General features: G+C 44.4%; 1 protein-coding gene across 1 annotated transcript in view; it reads left to right on the forward strand.

Annotated features, from left to right (window-relative positions):
- The window catches only part of MYO5B (myosin VB), a 203581-nt gene that overhangs the window by 19146 nt on the left and 163243 nt on the right, over nt 1-21192 (forward strand). Inside the window, exon 4 of the mRNA XM_047086219.1 lies at nt 2579-2723. Coding sequence (XP_046942175.1) covers nt 2579-2723 — 145 coding nt within the window. The remainder of the gene's footprint in view (nt 1-2578; nt 2724-21192) is intronic.

Consider the following 21192-nt stretch of genomic DNA (forward strand, 5'->3'; position numbering starts at 1 on the left):
TTCTAAGTATTCTCTGGCATTTCTTTCTTTTAAATAGACTTCAGTGTTTAAAGCAACTTTAGGTCACAGCAAAACTGAGGGGAAGATAGAGATTTCCCATACAATACCCTTTCCCCAACCGTTGATGAACCCACAGTGGCACATCATCATCACTCAAAGTCCATAGTTTCCACTGGGGTTCACTCTTGGTGGTGTACATAGTGTGGGTTTGGACAAATGTATAAGGACACGTATCCACCATTATGCTATCCTAACCGTAGATTCACTGCCCTCAAATCCCTTATGATCTGCCTCTGCATCCCTCCCCACCCCACCCCACCCCCTCTGCTGCCCTGTCCCTGGCAACCCCTGATGTTTTATACTGCCTCTATCATTTTTCCTTTTGTAGAATATCATGGGGTTGGAATCCCCATATGTGGCTGTATACACATTGGCTTCTTCCACTTAGTAACACTCTAAGCTTCATCCATGGCTTTTCATACTTGGATAAATCACTTTTTATAGCACTTACAGTCCATGGTCTGGATGTATCGCATTTGATTCACTTATTGAAGGACATCTTAGTTGCTTCTAAGTTTTGTCAATTGTCAAAGCTGCCACAAGCATCCACCTGCCAGGTGGTGGTGTGGATATGTGGTCAACTCCTTTGGATAAATACCTAGGAGTGTGAATGCTGAATCCTACGGTAAGATTGTTTTGTGTAAGAGACTGCCAAAGTGGCTGTGCCATTTTGCGTTGGACAGCAACAAAGAGTTTCTACTTCTCCACAGCCTCACATCCAAGTTAGCTGGCATATAGTACAATGGTTTCAGGAGTAGATTCCTTAATGCCCCTTACCCATTTAGCCCGCCCCCATATGAGTGAAGCCTTATGATATTTGTCTTTGACTAATTTCACTTAGCATAATACTCTCTGGTTCCATCCACATAGTTGCAAATAGCAAGATTACATTCTTTTTGATGGCTGAGTAATATATACCACATTGTGTGTGTGTGTGTGTGTGTATACACACACACACACACCCCCACCCACCCACCCACCACATCTTCTGGATCTCCTTTGCACTGCTGGTGGGAATGCAAACTGGTGCAGCCACTCTGGAAAGCGGTATGGAGGTTCCTCAATTGTTTCTGTGTATTTTGGGTACTAGTCCTTTATCAGTTATGTTTTTTTGCAAATATTTTTCTCATTCTCTGGTTTGTCTTCTCATTTTCTTGACTTGTGTCCCTTTTCAAACACCAAAGGGAGACACAATGGTGGAGATCTCCCACTTGGCAATGACTTTTCCATGCCTGTTTGGGAAAGAAAAAGACATGCATTTCTCTCTTGAAGATCATAATTTTTTCTTTACATTCTCAAATATTATGTGCCCTTCCATAAAAGATCTGGAATGTTAGGTGATTTGCTGACTCTTCATGCAGTGTGTATTTATTGAGTCCATCATTGTGATGTATGGTTCTGGGGATACAAATTTTTTTTTAAAAAGTAAAAGGAAAGATAATACATGATATGATGTGATGTGAGCTAATAAAAATCTAACACACAGTGCTTACTATGCAAGATGCTGGTCTAAGTTCTGTATTAATCATTGTCCTCAGGACAATCAAGTAAAGGTAATTGCTGTTCCCAATTTTATAGTCCAGGAAACTGAGGCACTTAGAGGTTAAGTAATTTGCCAGAATAACTCAGTTAATAACTGGCTGAGACAAGATTTGACCTTAAGATATGTAAATCATGTTACATGCCCACAATTTGTATTTAGGTAAGATAACCCATACACAAATGAAAATTTGTTCATTTCCTAGATTTCAATTCAGAGATGGCTTATATTTATATTTATTTTTATTTATATTTATTTTTTATTTTAATTACTTATTTATAATATGAAATTTATTGTCAAATTGGTTTCCATACAACACCCAGTGCTCATCCCAACAGGTGCCCTCCTCAATGCCCATCACCCACTTTCCCCTCTCCCCCAACTCCCATCAACCCTCAGTTCTCAGTTTTTGAGACAGAGATGGCTTTTAAAGCCTAACAACTGTTGGGGCACCTGGGTGGCTCAGTGGGTTAAGCGTCTGACTTCGGCTCAGGTCATGATCTCATGGTTTGTGGATTTGAGCCCTGTGCCAGGCTCTGTGCTGACAGCTCAGAGCCTGCTTCGGATTCTGTGTCCCCCTCTCCCTCAGCCCCTCTGCTGCTTGCACTCTTTCTCAAAAATAAACATAAAAAAAATTAAATAAAGCCTAACACCTGTTGACAGAATTAAGCATCCTCTTCTCTCTGGTTGTGCAACATTTTTATGTATTTCAGGAGTTTGAGCAGTGGTGTACATGTGTACGTGGACCTGTGTTTATTCCATGCACTAGGGCATGTGGAAGCCCAGCTTTCTTTTCTCCAACAGGATTTGGCACAGTACCTGGACAACAACACAGATACGTCTTGATTTAGTTGAGTGATTGGTTGGATTCATTTCATTTTTCATGTTTTAGTTTGATGGATATGAACAAGGGCCTTTGAAAGTGGATGTCAGGTGGCTGTATTGCTATCAGAATCTGACTACATTGTCTCTTTGCAGGTATTGTGCTTGTTGCCATTAATCCTTATGAACAGTTGCCAATCTATGGTCAAGATGTCATCTATGCCTACAGTGGCCAAAACATGGGGGACATGGACCCCCACATCTTTGCTGTGGCAGAAGAAGCCTACAAGCAGATGGCCAGGTAAGAATGACCTCAGCCTGGGAGTCCTTCTGGGTAGTCCTTCTGGTAGAAGTTTCTGCCTTCCTTGACTGCTTTTGCCTAGCAATCAGTTGGTGATCCTGGGATTGAGTAAAAGTACTGGAAACAGAACCAGCCCAGGTTCTATTTCTTAGTGCATTTCCTCATGTCTTCGGCATCTTCTTGGGAACCTGAACCTATTCTTGAACAGTGGCTCCCAAGACCTTGTTCATTTTCTGAGCAATGAAATAAATGGATGCCTTAGATTTCATGTCTCCTTGGCTTCCTTTTGGCACTCTTTCCTCCCCTCTGGTGTCACAAATTCATTTTCTAGCATCACCCTTCATTTTGCAGATTCCACTGCAGATTCCCTTTGAAGGAACCAGGATTCTTGGACAACTTCTTAATATACCAAGCATTTAGATAGGAATTTCAAAATAGTAGTTATGTGTAGTAGGTTGGGTGATTTTTTTTTTTTTTTTTTTTTTTGGTTTTTGGTGTTAGAGTTTCTCTTTAGACACTGAAGTAAAACTCTGTATTGCTCTTTTTTAGCTCTGAAAGATGGGTACTCGTCTGTTTCATTGGAAAATGGGCTAGGTGATTGTACTAAGGTTCTACAGGTAAATGGAACAAGTAAACCAGGGATGAGTGAGAGAGAGAGAGAGTGAGTGTGTGTGTGTGTGTGTGTGTGTGTGTGTGTGTGTGTGTGTGTGTGTGTGTAAGGAATGGCCTCATGTAATTGTGGAGGCTTGGCAAATCCAAAATCCACAGGAGAGGTTAATAGGCTGGAACCCATGGAAGAGTTGATGTGTTTGAAGTCTGAAGGCAGTCTGCTGTCATAATTCTGTCTTGGAGGAAGGCCTTCATCTGATCGGTTGAGGCCCACCCACATTATGAAGGGTAATGGTAAACAAAAAAATCTGATTTGAAATGTTAATCTCATCTAAAAAATATCTTCACTAGCACTATCTTGACCAGTGTTTGACCAAATGTCTGGGTACTCTGGCCTAGCCAAGTTGACAACTAAAACTAATCACCACATTGATGGTCTTAAGCTATTCAGGCATAAGGTAGGGAAAGAAGGTTTCACCAAAGTTTTGGTGGAAATGCATATTCCTGTTCACACTAACATGCTGGATCTTGTCAGCCATCTTTCTTGCCATTTCTACAGAACACCTTATGGAGCTAGCAGCAAATGTAGTAAAGTCCTTTGTGGGGAGTAGGGCCACTTAGGCTAATTTAATGAGAAGGAGAATCCCGTTTAAGATGGTCTGTGCTTCAGTGGATCTCAGAGTATAATTGTCAGCCCGATTAACTTTTCTAAGAAAGAAGGCTGCTTTTATAAGCTTGTTTATAGATTTAGTGTGGTATTGCTGGTTGTAGAGCTCTGTATATAAAAGGTTCTGCTTCCTTCTAGATCTATACTATGTTCAAAATAAGCAGTGATGGGAGAACTGAGCAATTTAACAAACAGAATGATCCGTAACCATTTTATTTCTCCTAAATGTAGTAGGAGAGTCAGGGTGGGGTGTGGGGGGGGGACGCTAAAATGGTCTCAACCTTTGATCTCTTTAATGCCATAAGAAAGACCACATACTGTATAAATCTACTTCGGGGCTTGGCCAGAAATCACTTACCTTGATAACTTACGCAAACCTAACAAAGTGTGGTTCAAGGCCATGCCATGTGGAGAGAAGAATGGGTTTTAATGTGTTTTAGTACATAGCCCCATTCATATATTACTGTGGGAGGTCAAGTGTGTGGCACACTGGAGAGAGATCGGGGGTCTGGACAGGCTTCCGTGCCTTGGGAGAATCACTTAAGCTGAATCTTAAACTATCTTTCTCCTTTGGAGGATGGTTTCTTTATGGTTATAAAACAGAAGGTGGGTGTGGGTTACTTGTGACTTCCTACCATGCTAAAAGTTCTAGTAGCTCTTTGACGTCTCTTTGGATGGATGTCACTGATAACTATTTTTCGTTTCATTCTCCTCTTTTACCCAGTTGTGCTTGATGTACCAGAAGTTGTTCTTTACCAAAGACTTCTTGAGGTGCCCCCAATAGCTTTTGGAATTTCCTGGCCTCCAGCTTTATCCACACCATAGATCCTCTTGCCTAGATGCCTCCATTCTTCCTTTCCATGCTTGAAGCTGGGTTCATGGTGGTTCTACAGTCGGGTTATTTCATTTGTTTGGGTCCTTGTTCACATCCATTAGAAGGGGATGTGGTTGTACAGGGTGGTGTATAGATGGGTTATAAATTTGGCAATTAAGGGGCTTGGAGGTTAAAGTTGAATGAGGAATTGCTTCCTTAAGGGTTTTATTTTAAGGTTTATACTCCTTGTACTCTCTGAGTCCTAGGGTGCAGCCAAATAATTTTACTGAAATTCTTACGCAATTTTTGCTCATGAACTTACACTAGAAGTAGAAGGACCAGCACGTGTGGCCATAGGAGAGAGCTATTGTTGAATTTGGTGGGGTCAGTGACTTAGCGTTTCTGTTACTGATCTGAGAGACGCACTGGAGGCCCCTGGAGAATCTTTGCTGTGCAGGGAAAGAGGAGACCCATTGGTCAGATGCAGGGCAGGGAAGAGAAGGTTGTTGCTATACTTCCAGTATAGATCTGCTCTGTTAATTCTAGATGCTAGAACATATTTAACAATACCTGCCAACTGTGTTGTGCTCTTCCTGATGCATCAGTTATAGTTGAAATAACCATTAATTCAACAGTGTGCTTTGAATCTGAGCCTCTGTAACAGCTGGGCAAAACGAAGGGTGTAAGAAACCAAAGTTAATCACTTCACCCAGCATTACGCTGAGTTTGTGACTTAGTTTGCCTTGGATTCAGCAATTCTTTCTCGTGATTCACTGAGGATTTGATTTTTCTTTCTTGATATGGCTCACGTCAGGGACTCTCCAACTCTTGATGTGTGCTGAGTGGGTCAGGGAGCCTGTCACAGCTCAAAGGGATAAATACAGACCATCATCCCCATCCTGAGAGCTCCCACGGAGTCCTGTGCTGGAGGAAAGGAGGTGGAGGAGGAGACACAAGGACAGCCAACAATTGGTCACTGTCCCCATCTCTGTTGAATTCATTAAGGCTGGACTTAGGAGTAAATGGAGATTTGAAATGAAGTAGAAGAAGAATCGTACGAAACCTCACATTCATGAGTTCTGGCCTCTGCATGACAACCTATAGTTCCTGTGAGACGGGGTTAGGGGGCCGACCTCCACTGGTTAGTACTGCTCCTTTCTCCCACTCAAAGATCCAGAATGCCTGCTCTTCCAGTTTTACCTTTCTCAGCCTCAGCTCCTGCATTAGATTGTATCTGCAGACATTGGTGTGGTATGCATCATTTGCTGGGTTCCTTACTGAATGAACACTGAAAAATGTAAGAACTTGCCTTCAACTCTGCAGAGCACACAGTCTGGTTAGAGAAGATGTAATAGTGGGCCAAAAACACCTGTAACAACAGGAAGTGTATATAAAAGCCATGCATGGGGTCATTTGACTTGAGTCTGGAGTCTTGACTGTCACAGATGGTCCAAGAAAACTGCAGCGTTTAAGCTGGATCTTGAATTGGTGGGATATGTAGTGAGAAGAAGGCCTCTGGGGGGCTAGAATAGGGTGATCATAATTCCAGAAGTGGGGCATCAAAGGCATGGTCACAAAACCACAGTTACCTGTTGCTTCATACCCCTTGGGATGTGTAATTAAAAAAGCCAAATGACAAATGTTGGAAAGGATGTGGAGGAATTAGAATCTTCATGTGCTCCTAGTGTGAATGTACAGTGTGCGGCTACTTTAGAGAAGTCTGACAGTTTTCAGTAAGTTAAACGCAATTATTGCATGTCCCAGCAATTCCACTCTTACGTAATTACACAAGAGAAATGAAAATATGTTCACGTAAAAGCTTATATACAAATGTTCATAATAGCATTACTCATAATAGCCGAAGGATGAAAACAGTCTATCAGCTGATGAATGGATAAAAAGTGGTACATCCATACAGTGAAATATTATTTGGCTATAAAAAAGAACGAATTCCTGATACATGCTACCACAGAGATGAACCTTTAAAACCCTGCCTAGTGAAAGCAGCCAGACACAGAAGACCACATATCATATTCCATTTACATGAAATGTTCATCTAGAGAGAAAGCACATTAATGTTTGCCCTGGGCTTGAGGCTAGAGGTGAAATGGGGAGCGGTTGCATATCAGTATCTTTTTAGGGAGGGGATAAAAATGTTCTAAAATTGATTGTGGTGATGGATCTATAGTTGAGCCAATTTTCTTAAAACACTTTGAAATGTATACTTCAAAAGAGTGAATCGGGTGTTCTGTGAATTATCTCAAAAAAAGCTGTTAAAAAACAAAGGTATGGTCATGTACAGTTAGGGGCCAGACTGGAGACCTGTGAAGGCCAGGGTCAACTTTGGGAAGACAGTGTGTGTGCTATTAACAGAGGGATGAAGAGATGGTGAAACAAGTTTGGGAAACCCTGGATTAATCCAGTGAATCATCTTTAACACAGAGATTCTCAGAGCAGTGATGTTGACGTGCTTTCTGAATTTTAAGGTGGGGGATGCATTTTAGACACAACACTGTTTTCAGGGGTTTTCTCAAGGGACTGATTTCACTCTTTGGGAAACACTGGTCTAGAGTATGGAGACATCTTAGAGCTTGTTACATAAGGAGGTAGTAGGATGCGGAATATTCAGAGAATATTTTTTTTTCCTCCAGTGGGCCCTGTTTCATAATATTTTCTTTCCCCACATTCCTATACCTTTTCCAGGGATGGAAACATCTTGTGAGCAGCTTCTGTTCTTGTGCATAGAATTGGTCTGTTGTAAATAGCCTCTATATAGTGAATGATAGGGAACTATGGGGTGTGAGACCCTGGGACACATGTCCCTTTCATTTGCTTTAGGGTCTGTGATTGATATTCAAGAACGGGAGGAATCAACATATTAATGCATTTCTCCAAGTGAGATCCATTGTCCCCACCTTGCAGGCAAGGATAGAGACTTAAGGATGTTAAATAATCATCGAAAGTTATGAAGATAGTAAATGGATGAGGCTGGTATCCAGGCTTGGTCACTTTGCCCTGAAGCCCCTGCTTTAGCTGAGAAGCCTTACTTCCCTCCCTCAGTGGTACCTCCTGATCCAGATGGTCTTCCAGAACAGAGCCGATCCAGGACACCATGAGAGCCAAAGGGTAGACCTTTTCCCTTTGGCTTAAAAGTATCTAAGGTTGCACAGTGAGACTAGAGTTTCAGTGCATTTTCTAGCTTTGTTGGTGAAAGTGGGCCATCTTATTGGACTGGCCCTTTTTTGAGTTGTGTGTTGTTTTCTTCTGAAAGAGTGGGGATACTGCAAAGCAAATCTATTTGCTCAGGTAGCCAAGGTAATTGAACACACACATTTCCATCTCACTCTGCTGTGTTGCCAAGCTGTGACTAATGGTGAAAGATGGGACAGCTATTGCCTGGGATCCCGGGGAGGCGTGTAAGCAGGCACACCTGTGGCCCGGGGGCCAGTGCTGAATGGAACAGACTCTTGTGGGTGGGAGCCTTCTCAGAGATGGGGAGGAGCTCCTTGAGAGCAGAAAGCCTGTGTTCACAGGGGAGAGAAGGAATCAAATTTATAAACCCTGCTTGGGTCCCTAGAGAGGGTATCTTGGTGGCTTTGTGTCCCTAGAAGTATGCAGAGTTTGTAGAGAACTCGAAGGTTTTCCAGGGAACAGTATGGAAAGGAATATCCATAGTATAAAAGTGGTGCCCCAGAAATCTAGAGGCCTTTCAGGTAAACAGCAGGAAGAGAGTTAAAGGGTTAAAGGTACGAGTAGAAGTGAGAGGCTGGAGATGTGTGCTGTAATAGAGAGGAGATAAACTCTGAATTTTCCATCTTTGGAGGTGAAAATGATTGGACAACTTTAACTTCTTGGTAATTGGGGTGGAGTATTTGTGGGTTATTTGAGAAAGGATTCAGGACTTGGTAGGGTTTCTTCAGCTACAGACTCTGGGATTAGGACTGTTGGGAAGATAATTTTTTAAAAAGAACTATCCATAAGTGGCCTAAATCCACATTTTGTTTTGAGATCAAGTTTTAGCTAGAATGATGTCTGTTTCTTCCTTATTTTGTGACATAAGTTGGTTGTTACTCAGGATCTTTCTGTGGTTTGGGGGAAGTTGGGATGTGAAGTACTTTGTGATTGGGCTCCAGTTTTCAGTGAGAGCACGCGGTCATGCTGAAGAGAGCAGGGCCACGTTTGGTTTCACTGAAGTGTTTTCTGTCCAAGTTCTGTTTTCTGGTAATGTCTATGGACAAATGTTTTGGCTTCTGTGCTTCTTGGTATCCTAACCCTTTTTTTTTTTTTTCTTGAAAATTTGTTTGATTTATGAGAGAGGGAGGCAGAGAATTCCAAGCAGGCTCTGCACTGTCTGCACTGAGCCCAACTTGGGGCTTGAACTCATGACCCATGAGATCATGACCTGAGCCGAAACCGAGAGCCAGATGCATAACTGACTGAGCCACCCAGGCACTCCTTGGTTTCGTCATCCTTTATGAGAACATTGGCTCTACCTCAGGGGCTAGGACCCAGTGGGAAATTATGAAGAGTCTTGAGAAGCTGTCAAGCACTGTGAACATTTGGGGTGTGGATGTTGAAGTTCATTGGCTGGTGTTGACTACAACAAATGACAGAATCACTGGGAAGACCAGTGAGGAGCACCAACTTGTTGAATTTTTACCATAAACTTTGAAATTATGACTTGAGTCAACCCTGATTGATGGGTGAAGTTTTGTTTTCCTTCCCATTCATGATGGCTTCAAGTCAGGACTGGTTAAAACTAGGTTGCTTTAGGATGAGATCCAGAAGATGCTCAGGATGTCTGGACACAGGAACAGCTTTTAATTTCTTCTCTTACATTATGTCTTATTTATAGAACATGCCCTGAGTAGTCCCCCTCTGTTCAAATTCTGGGATGCTCTCCTTACCTAAGAGATTACAAAGGGCAATCCTTAGGTATAGAACATAAAGCACTATAAAACCTATCATGTTTAAAAATCTAGCTCCACTGTTTAAATTTCTGAGTGTAGGGGAAAGTTATTTAAGTGTGCAGTGAATGTAGCTAACGATAACATCCCTGTGTTAAAAGAAACTTGAGTGTAAGTGTATATTCTGCTCTTAAAATGGTGAGTTTAGAAAAGACTAGCCCTGGACCATTAGTTGTCCATGCTTGGTGAAGTTAAGGCCCGTATCAAAAATCGTAGAGCTAAAAGATTTTGGCTCCTGAGTCTTCGGTTTAGTAATCCTCTTTCTCTTCCCCGGGGGAGTTTAGCATGTTGGAAGGAGAGAGCCTGTAGTCGTGTGGTGGAAGTCAGTTGTGCTTTGAGAAGGCCAGAGACCATGTCCCAGCAATTGGTCCCTTTGGGTGCTGCTTTTGCACATCCCTGGTGCAGGGAACTGTGTCTGAAATGCTGCCATATTTAACTGCTTTCATCGTCTGGAGTTTGATTCCCCAATGCTCTGCTTGGTCTCCCTTTGCTTTCACCCACAGGTCTGAGTTCTGTGCAGCTGTACAGGATGGTGGGCATTTTCTTACGTGTGGCACTCCCAGCTTGAGGCCGGATCCTGGCTGCCACAGCCGTTCCTGCCAGTGTGGTTTTCAGACCCTGTCCCAGAGCGGCCACCCTTAGATACCATCTGGTCTGATACTGGTGCTCATTAGATGTGGTGTGCCAGATGAGGTGAAGAGTTGATTTTTATACAGAATTTCTTTTGGGGGAGCCTACAATTGCATCGGCTTTTGGCAGTCATTTCATACTGTTGAATTTTCATAAGTTTGCAAGCCGTTAAAATTCTCTTCCCACCCCAATCTGCCCATATATGCATAAGAACTATTTTTTTTTACAACTTTAACTAGATTTAATTGACTGGTAGTAAAGTGCATATATTTAAAATGCAGTTAGATTTAAATTGCACATACAAGTAGACACACTTTGACATATTTATATACCCAAGAAATCATCACCACGATTCAGATAATGAGCATTTCCTTAACTCCCAAAAGTTTCCTTCTGTTCCTTTGAACTCCACCCCTCTGCTCCCAGATAACCACTGATCTTTGTCACTATAAATTTAAACTTATTTTAAGATATGTTGCCCTCCTTCTGCATTTGCACAATTGATTTTTTTGGCTCTGAGCAGGATTCCAGTTACTTATATTAAATTTCACCTTTATGCCTGCACCTCACTCTAGCCCGTGTATGTTTTTCAATCCTGATTTTTGCATCTGATATGGTACCTCCCCCTGGCTTGATACACAGGGAGATTTACCGAATCTCTTGTCTCTGCTCTTATCCGTTGAGGAAGAAGTGTTAATCTGGTTCGACTCCTGTAACATTCTGGGAGTAGTTCTTTATCTAGATACTAATAATTGAAATAAAAGGGTCCTTGGGCGCTTGCCTCTATTTTTAAGTCTTGTTAAAACCTGCACACACTGGGCTGGGAGCACATGGGGGGTGCTCCCATGTGAGGAGGTGGGCTAGCACAGACCCCAGTTAGCATCATCCTAGTCTCCTGCCTCTTTTCCGTGTTTCTTCCTGGGCAAGTTCTCTCATTTAAAGCTCGTCCATTCCTCCTCTGAAAGGGGAGGATGCACGTCTGCACTTCCTTCTCGGGGTCGGTAGCAAATAAACCGACTCTGGCGTGCGGTGTGCCATGTACGGAGTCTGCCCTGGTCAGTGCCCCGTGGCCCCAAGCTCCTGTGGTTCGTTGACTACACGCTATTCTTCTGACACAGCTTTTTTCTGATCCCAGAGTCAAACTCCCCACCCCTCATGGGTTTCTTTTGGAGTTTATAGTGGTGGTGACATGTGGCTAGGATTTAGTTTTTCCAAGGTGTCTGAAATAATTTTTGGTTACAAGGCTAATAAAATGTGAAGCCTGGCACAATGAAATGACATTTCTGTTTACATTGCAGTAATGCCTTTCACGCCGTGTTAACCACTTTCTTTTTCACTTTGAACTGCCTGTTTTTACATTTCTATCTGGGAAGACTGAGCAGCTGTAGACCATCTGCCAAGTGGCTGAGTTGACTAGGAAAGGAAGATGCCCTGAAGCAAAGGTGGCTTGGTGTCAGGGTCCCGGGATGAGACTGCTTGGCTTCTCAGAGCTTGGCTGTGTGACTTTGGGCAAATGATTTAAGTTGAACTCACTTTGCACCAGTGTCTCTAAAATGGGGATGAGTATAGTGTCTAACTCACAAGCTTGTTAGAATTCATGGGTTGATTTCACTCATATGTGGAATTTAAGAAACTCAACAGATGAACATAGGGGAAAGGAAGGAAAAATAATATGGTTTGTCTCCTCTCTTTTTATAAGGGACTCTTTGAGGGTTGCTGGAGGGAAGTGGGTGGGGGGGTGGGCTAAATGGGAGATGGGCATTAAGGAGGGCACTTGTTGGGAGGAGCCCTGGGTCTTGTATGTAAGTGATGGATCACTGGGTTCTACTGAAACCAATACTCCACTGTATGTTAACTAACTTAAATTTAAATAAATATTTTAAAAAGTTCATAGGAGTTGATACCTGAAAAGTGCTTAGAATGGTTTCTGCACAAAGTAAGTGTTCAATAACCATGTGACCTAGTCATGGTGATGGTGGTAATACTGGGATAATTAGTAGGTGGTATCCTATCCAAATGAGAGAAGAGCTGGAAGGAGATTTCAAAGCTGAGTGGGGTTCTCTTCATGGGTTTCCCTCAGAGAACAAATAGTAGCTTCAGGGCCAAATGAAGATGGCAATCCCATGTGATTACAGAAGTTCTTTGGGACTCTTTTTTTTTTTTTTTAATAGGGTTGTGTTTGAAATTAGAATTGTAGAAGTTGATAGGTGGTTGCCAGTCTGTTTAGAGGAAATGCCACTTAAATTGCATGCTTCAAACTTCTTTATTCTCCTACACAGAAGACAACTTTCCACTTTGCCTCGAGAGTGAAATTGCACTCTGGTTGCTTCCAGAGCAGCCCCTAGAAGAGGGTTAGAACGTGGGCACCGCTGCCCCTTTGGCGGTATCACCTGTAGTCTTCGGCACCAGAAAAGAATACAGGATGCTGCGGTGCCCAGCCATCATGCGGTGGTTTCCTAGGTGTTTGAGAGACAGGGTGCCACTCACTAAGTGTGTGGTGTAGGCCAGGAGCAGAAAGCAATTTAGGAATGTATATGTTCTCGGTTCCCCTTATTGGTAGGGGTCCGTGTTCAAAAAGGATGACGATTTTAGAGTCCAGGGCAGTGTCTAAAGTCCATTAGTTTTTGTGGGCTAGTTCCTGGTCCACAGAGAAGCAGTCCCCCTGCCTCTGGCTGCAGGGCTCCTGTCAGTGTGTTAGAAAGCGAAGGAGGTGACGTAAGGTAGCTGACTCCTTGCAACCCATCCCTGTTATGGAGACATAATGGGGAGTCCTCTTTCTAGACTGGGTTAAAGAGCACGGCTTTCTTTCAGTTCCTCATGGTTACCATGAGCACACGGGTATACAACAACAGTGTTTTGGCTTAAAAAGAAGAAAGCCTTGGGGAGGTCCTTTGTCATGGAGGTAGTTAGATTTGAATCCTAGTGTCTGACAGGGTCTGGTCTTGTCCATGGTGGAGTAAACAGGTTCCCCTAAATAGCTCTGCCTCAATATCCCTGAGAGATCCACTGCCCTCGCGCCCGCCCCCCCCATCAGAATCTCATGGGTGGAACCAAATCCTTTTTTTCTTTTTTTCTAAGCTCTGTAAGTGATTAATAAAAGAGCAAAATCTTTGGACCAGTGTTGAGGAAACTTGTGGGACAGAGTATCTGATCTGTGGGATTCAGACATGTCCCTCACAAGAACAAGTCCCAAGTGTTGGTAGTCTCCCCAGTTCTGAAGCCCTGCATGGTTGCTTTTGACATCTCAACATGAATTGAGGATCTGAGCATGGGTTTGGATCGATGAAAGAAGTTAGAGAATTTGAAAGCCATTTGGAAGGTAGAGGACCCTCCAGTTGCAGTGAACGTCTGGCCTCTTCTGCCAGGATGCTCAGCACTGGCTGCTTGTGAGAATCCTCGCAAGGGTTTCAAGCTGCCCAGGCCTCGCCTGCAGAGCTTGAGCTCATCAGTAGAGGCTCAGATGTTGATACTTATTAGCTCATCTGTGTGAGGCAGGGTTGAGAGCTTCCCTGTAACCACCTGTGTGACCAGGTACTAGACCTGGTCTTTGTCAACAGCAGGGTCATCTCCTCCTCTGTGCATGAGGGATGCCGCGGAAAGCCTGCGGGTGATGCTGTGTGTGAACGTCCTCGAGAACCATGGTGGACAGGCTTAAAAGTAAATGGTTCCTGAGCCTGCCTGGCTCCTGCCCCCATCATATAGAGCCATGATATTGGAAGCCAGAGGAGGGGCACCTCTAGCTAGAAGATGATGGAAATGATTTAGGTCTCTTGTATTCCAAGAATTAGAGAACGAAGTGCCTCGTGATCGATGACCTGCTTTGAAAGAGATGTCCTTTTTGGTTAGAGAGGGAGTTAACTTCCTTGAGAAGAACAAGTACCAAGAGTACTTAGAATTCTGGGATGTCTTTTCAGAAAACGTCTTGGACCTTGTAGGGGAGAGAGCAGGGGTGGGATCCTGGCGACTTCTCTGATGAGCCACCTTTACCGGCTAAGAAGAGCTGTTCCTCTAACATGTGTTTGCTGAGAGACTATGGAGGACCTATCGGTATAGACATGTGAACTACTTAACTGCATTGGTCTGAATGTGTAATCTCAAACTTCTGTTAGGATCTTAGGGATCAATACATGCACATTCCAGCTGTTCTTCCCTACTGGGTCACGGGCCTCCCAAAGTTTTACCCCATTTGTCATTGCACATATTGATCCATTGTAATTACCTGATGTGTATGAACTCTGGCTCAGCAATCCAAAGCAGAGATTTTTCTTAGTGCTTCGGTGAGGTTGTCATTTCCACAACTCTCTTCATTTTATCATCTTGTTTGTAGAGCCCCTTATGTCTTAGTTTGCAGAGTATGTGTTTATGAAATGCCTAGGACGATTAAGATTTCTTCAAGTTAGAGGTCACATCTTCTATCATCGGGGTTCCTTTTTCAGCAAGTTTAGTGTTGTGACACCCAGCCTGGGCTAGAAATGTCTTCTCCCCTCAGAAGGCAGCTATTCCACAGTAGGAAACTCTTAGAGGGGGGTGGATATCTCTTTCCCCTCACTCCCACCCGAGGGCTCAACTTCTGAGGAGACGGCTCTGGGAATGTGCCCATTTTACTCTTGTCTTCTCCCACCAGACTCTCCTGGCCTGGCTGGCACTCCCCATGCAGCCATTCCTTGTTGTGATTGCCTCCAGAATATATTGTACACTTAGAATATAGCCCCGTGAACTATGGCATCTGTCATGTAGCCAGAAGTGTGGGTCTTGACTGACCATAGGAGTAGCCTGTGGCCCTCTCCTATTCTCCTGTGACCTAAATCTTTGGAGGCTGCATTAATAGAGGTTAACCAATAACTTCTGACTGTGATGGTTGATCATGAGTCAACCCCAAATACTCTAATGCTTCTTTCCTGTGGTCACAGATTGATCACAGTCTGGTGTAATACCACTGGGAGGCACGTTCTGGACCCTGTCCAGATGGTAGAGCTAAGTGGCAGTGCCTTTGTTGGTACCCAGCTTTTCCTGCTTTCCAGTGTTCTTTCCCCTCCCATAGAGTTGGCCGGATGACACAGTATTCTTAGAACTAATCGAAGCTGTCTTTACTGTCATGGTAGTAAATAACCAAAAATACTTTTTCACAAGAATTTGAGTTTCTCACATAGGCGATTTGTAAGAAAAGAATACATGGTTTACCCTTGAAGGCTTCTGGAACACCTTTGGAAACTGTGAGAAACAATAAGTGAATTCTGCTTCCCATCATCCCATAGCCCCGGTGGGTCATCAGTTGCTTGCTCCATCTATACTGGTACACTGTCTATCTTACACCAAAGATGCCAGAGCTGAATGTGGGCTCCCTCCTCCTCTGACTTGAGGCTTGGGCTCTTCCTTAGATTGATCCATGGGATCCCCCTTGGCTGGGAGGTGGGGAGGAGTGGTGAAGGGTCCAAACTGGCAATAACACTACATGGTTCCCTTGCCCCCATTGTGTCTTTTCCCCCAGACTGCTTCTTCTGGTTCTTCTCAACAGGTGCATCTTCCCTTACTTCATATCCTGAGTTCTGTCTACCCATGGTTTAAGTTTTTTTTTAATTAAAATTATTTTTAATGTTTTATTTTTGACAGGCAGAGGGGGGCAGGGGCAGAGAGAGGGAGACACAGGTTCTGAAGCAGGCTTCAGGTTCTGAGCTGTCAGTACAGAGCCCGACACAGGGCTCGAAGTCCTGGACCATGAGGTCATGACATGAAGTCGGATGCTTAATCGACTGAGTCACCTAGGTGCCCCTCTCTATCCATGGTTTAAAATGAAACTTGATGTCCACACCCCCCAGGTCTGGCTCCTGATTTCTGAATGAACATTTAGCAAACTGTAAAAAATCCCTTTCTCCATACCAGCAGACAGGATTTCAAGGCAATTACCATGCTAGGAGCTCAGAAGTCTTCTTTTGATAGTCAAAAGGTGAACTTTGGCACTTTCTTTACCTTCCTATTAGAATTATCCTAGTCCTCCTGAGACAAACTAATGTGCTTAATTGAAGGAGAATGCCGTGTTTAAAAGAAATGTAAAGCCTACTGATGTATCTCAAAAATATTTTCCTACTTTGAAATGCATGATAATGACAAGGAATGTTTTCTAAGATTGTAAGGGCTATGCAGGCATTACCTGTCATTGTAGCACTGACTCAGTTTCATAGGTTTGTCTGTGGAACCAGAGGGATGTGAATCTGGACGCCCTAAATCCTAACTTTGTACCTCTGACCACTTTGGTGTACTGCCTCCCTGGAAGAGAGGACTCCTCAGGTTCTGGCTTCAGTAACTGTGTAGAAGAAGTTTTGTGCTGAGGCCAGGAAGGGGGAGGAAGGGAGGAGACACTCTAGAGGGTTGAAAATGAGTTGATTAGAGGATCCACTCTACTTTCCCCAGACACCTGGCTAGAGCTGTCGGACCAAATCGATGGAGTTGAGAGAGGTTGGCCTACAGATGGTACTTAAAGCCCTGGGAACGGATGACGTTATCTTGGGGGAGAGAGTTGGGGAGGAGGAAAGTTGGTAGATCTAAGGCCAAGTAAATGTAGTGTTCAGAGATCTGGTGGGGGAAGAAGAGCCCGGTAAGGGGGTGGGAGTGGTGGTCCTCTGACGCAGCTATTGGCCGGGGATGGCGTGGGGGGCAGGGAGTACTGTTCAGTGCCCGGGCATGGTGGACGAATGGGGAGTGCCCTGCGGTGTGCGGGGCTGTCCTGTGCACCTGCGAGCTGCCTCCCATTGTTCCACGTCAGCTGCCCAAAGTGATCTTTGAACATTCTTTGTGACTCGCACATTTATGCTGCACTTTGGTTTTTAGGCTGCTTTTTGGTCTCCCTGACCTCCTGACTCCTCACCCAAACAATGTGGAAGGGCAGGCTTTTTCATCTCTGTTGAGAGCTGAGGCCTTGAGAGGTTCGGCCAAAGTCACCAACATGTACATGACAGGCTGGGGTCCTGGAACCGACTCTCCTCACCCACTGCAGGGCTCTTGCCATTCTCCTCTTCTGTGCCTCTGTGTATGGCTTGAATCTGGAGAACTGGCTTTCCAGCTGAACTCCCACAGGGGTGCTGGGCTTGCACAGGTTAAGTGGCTCCATCCAATGGGAAGAAGCCATCATGGCTGCTGCAGGACAGGGTCTGCAGGGAGGCTGTGTGAGCTGTCTTGCTGGACCCTGGATTGCTGCTCTGCGGATGGTCACAGAACAGGTGAGACCTGAACCTTGCCAGGTTCTGTGCATATATGACACATGCCAGAGGTGGATTTCAGGCAAATACATTCCTTGCCTTTCCCTGTTCTCGGCCTTTCTTTCATACTTTACCCCATCTGTGTGTACGTGGGCGACTTCTGGGTGCACGTAAGATGTGAGCTGCACATCTTATATGTGAACTCTGGGTATCAGTTCCTCCCCTGGAGATGACAACAGTTCTTTAAATTCTCAGAGTAGACAAGTGACAATGTACTAGTAATTAGACACTGTCCAAAGAACCTCCTGCCTAAAATATCCATCTCCCTAGCCTGTCACTTTATTTAAAGTATTACCTTTCTTCTCAGCTGAGCCAAAAACTATTAAAATATACTTCTTATCTGAGAGGATGTCCTATGTGTCACACCTTTTAAAATGCAGCTTGGGTCTGTTGACTTCGATTCCTTCCCCCATTGCTGCAGTTGAGAGCCTCATCCTTCATTTGGGTCACTGCTGCAGCCTCAGAACCAGTCTCAGTCTTGACCATGTTTCTTCTCACTCCCAAGTCTATCCTTTGTGCCACTGGGGAGGAGAGGGTATGTGTTTTGTGGTAGAGGGTCTCAATGTTAAAACAATGGCGGGGAGGAGGGAGTATGGGAGCAGAGCAAGGGGGTAACTGGTGGAGTGGAGTGCCAGACTTAGGGGTGGGATCCAGGGCTCAGGTGGTGACATTTGCCTCCTGGAGAAGGCAGAATCCTCCTGTTAGAGATGGGGAGGAGAAAAGCCAGGTGCTGATGAAGCAGGAAGGTTGGTAGGTGGGGTGGCAGGAAGTTGAACTGTTCCAGGACTTTCCCTTGGATTGCTAAGATTCCTATCTTGATAGCATGTGGCAGATACTGACATGTTGGGTGAATAATGCACGGATTCCACAAATGTGTCTCATAATGGAGGTGTCCTCCAGAAAATTGCTGGGATGGGAATAAGTCCCGTGTGTGTGGGGAGAAGACCAGCTGAATCTGTAGGGTGTGCTGGGATCTAATGTACCGTCACTGCAGAGACGGGTGGCCAGATGAGAGGACTGTCTTTCCTGGCCCAGGTGACAGGGTAGCCAGGGTGCCCCGACATTTTTCTAAGGACTTGTGTCAGGTGAGCTTGTGAGCCAGTGTGTGGTTACCTCTGCCCTGGTCGGTGGCCAAAAATGGTCTTCCATCCAGCTTCCCTTGCACCTGTCACAGGTGCAGTAGAGCACGTAAGAGAATCAGGCTTTGACAGCTGCAAGGGTCCCTAGATAATTTTGCTCCAACTCATTTATTTTACCGAGGATGAAACTGAGTTCCAAGTGGGAGGCAAGGACTTGCTAGGCCCTGCACTGAGTTTGTGTCAAGGCCTCCAGGGTCTTCAGCCCCCCAGTCAAGGGCTCCCCCTAACCCTTGGCAGAAAGGCCAGCTCCCTAGGCCACAGTCAGACCCCCATTTCTGCTCAGAGTGTGTCTTGATGTGATATGAGAAAGACCTCCGGCCAGGCCCAAACCTCCTTGTGCCTTGGCCAGGATGGAAAGCGTGCTGAGTGAAATGGTTGAGAGACCTCCCTCAAAGCAATGGCTGGCTGAAGGCTGGACTCGAAGAGGCAGGACCACAGAGCAAGTGAGTAGGAAAGGGCGGGGGAAAAATGTAGAGCAGAGGTAGCATCTTCTGGAGCAACATAGAATGGCTGGTACGAGGAGAGCACATGTGGGATTCTGGAATGATCTGGAGAGAAATGATGAGGGCAGCAGGGGCAAACTCAAACCCCGAGTGGCTTGTACCTTCTCGTTTGTAGGCTAGCAATAGCCCTTCAGCCTTTTACAGATCATGCCAGCAAATATTAAGAACCTTGACTTCTACAAATTCAATTATGTAATAGGTTATGGTTCCTCCACTAACGACTTGATAATAGTGTATTTTAAAAGGTTTGTGGGTGAACTTTGGTTTTTCAAATGTCCATCAAATTTTATTTTGGAGCCTGTGTGTTTGCTTTGCTGTCTTCTCTCCCAAGCGAAGAATAAATGACTCTGGAGTGTAAAACGGCTTCACACTTTTCTTCAGTCAAGTTTAGTAGTACCAGCTGGGTGATCACACAGACTAGGGACAGACGGTCACCTGAGCCCGTTGGAGAAAAGTGTTACCTCTTTAATTAGTTGGGGATACCTTTCTACCTACTTCTCTCCCTCCCTCCTGTCATGTGACTCACTGAAACTACTTATTAAACCTACCATTTATTAGCCTGAGAGTGGTAGTTGAAGTGGTTGCATGCCAAAATGATTGTGTTAAGAAGCCACACTGCAGTGGCCACCCCCGCATCCCAGAGGCAGCAGCCTGGCGCGATGGCATGGAGCATGGATGCCTGAGCCTGCTGCCTGGGTCCGAGTCTCATGCCCCCTCTCTTTGGCTGTGTGACTTTAGGTGAGTCCTCTTGCTCTGTGTCTGTTTCCTCATCTGTGACGTGGGGATGATCAGAATAGGACCTTATTCCTAGGAATGTTCTGAGGATCAGTTGTTTGATATGTGGAAAATGCCTGCACATGGAAGATGCTACTTGAGCATTAGGTATTAATTTTTTAAAGCATTCCATGATTGACCCTATCTTTAAACCATATCTTCATATTGGTGTTTTAAAGATTGCAAATGCATTACACAGGTTTTTACAATGAGTTCTATAGTACGCAAGGAATGAACAGTCTAAGAAATTAAGGTCCTAAATGTGTGTGTAGGACCATGTCTTAGAGCAGTTTTAGCTTCCTAGTGAAGTTGAGAGGATGGTAGAGAGTTCCCATGTGCCCCCTGCCCTCACATCTGCACGTCCTCCCGTGTTATCTGTATCCCCCACCAGAGTGGTACCTTTGTTACAATGAATGAACCTACAGACCCGTCACAATCACCCCAAATGCATACTTTACATTCGGGTCCATGCTTGGTGGTTGTACATTATGTGGGTTTGGACAAATGTGTACTGACACGTACCCATCATTATGGTACCCATCAGTAGTCTTGCTGCCCTAAAAGTCCTCTGTGCTCTACCTGTTCATCCCTCCCTCTAGCCCCCCATCCCTCACAACCACTGATATTTTCATGTTTTCCCAAGTTTTGCCTTGGCAAGTAGGGTAAAACGACTCAGTATATCATCATGCAAAAGGGATTCAGTGATGAGGGAAAGTCTGCAGTCTGCAGGCAGCCCACTGGAGCTCCTATTTGAGGTCAGATGCAAGAAACAGAAACAACATAACTGCCTGAATAATCGTACTGAAATCCCCAAATTGAATTCTCCATGAAGGGGTGGTTGGATTTTTCAAAATTTCCCTAGGCAATCAAAATTTAATATTAATTGGCATTTCTAGGAATTGGGAGTGTCGAATGAGTTCACTCATAAGGAGTATCACAATTTGAAACATTTGATACACATTTGAAAAAAAAGGAAGGGCTTTAATTTGATAAAATACCTTAGAGTTGGGGGATTTCTATTCTAGCTTGGCTGCTTTAAAAAGTTACCAAATAAAACTTATTACAGAATCAAGTAATTAGAATTGTCCCTGAATGTCTCCTCTGTCTCTTTTT

Source organism: Lynx rufus, unplaced genomic scaffold (assembly GCF_022079265.1).
Source record: "Lynx rufus isolate CCGP_SWC_20201006 ecotype Redwood Valley unplaced genomic scaffold, mLynRuf1.p SCAF_20, whole genome shotgun sequence".
NCBI lineage: Eukaryota > Metazoa > Chordata > Mammalia > Carnivora > Felidae > Lynx > Lynx rufus.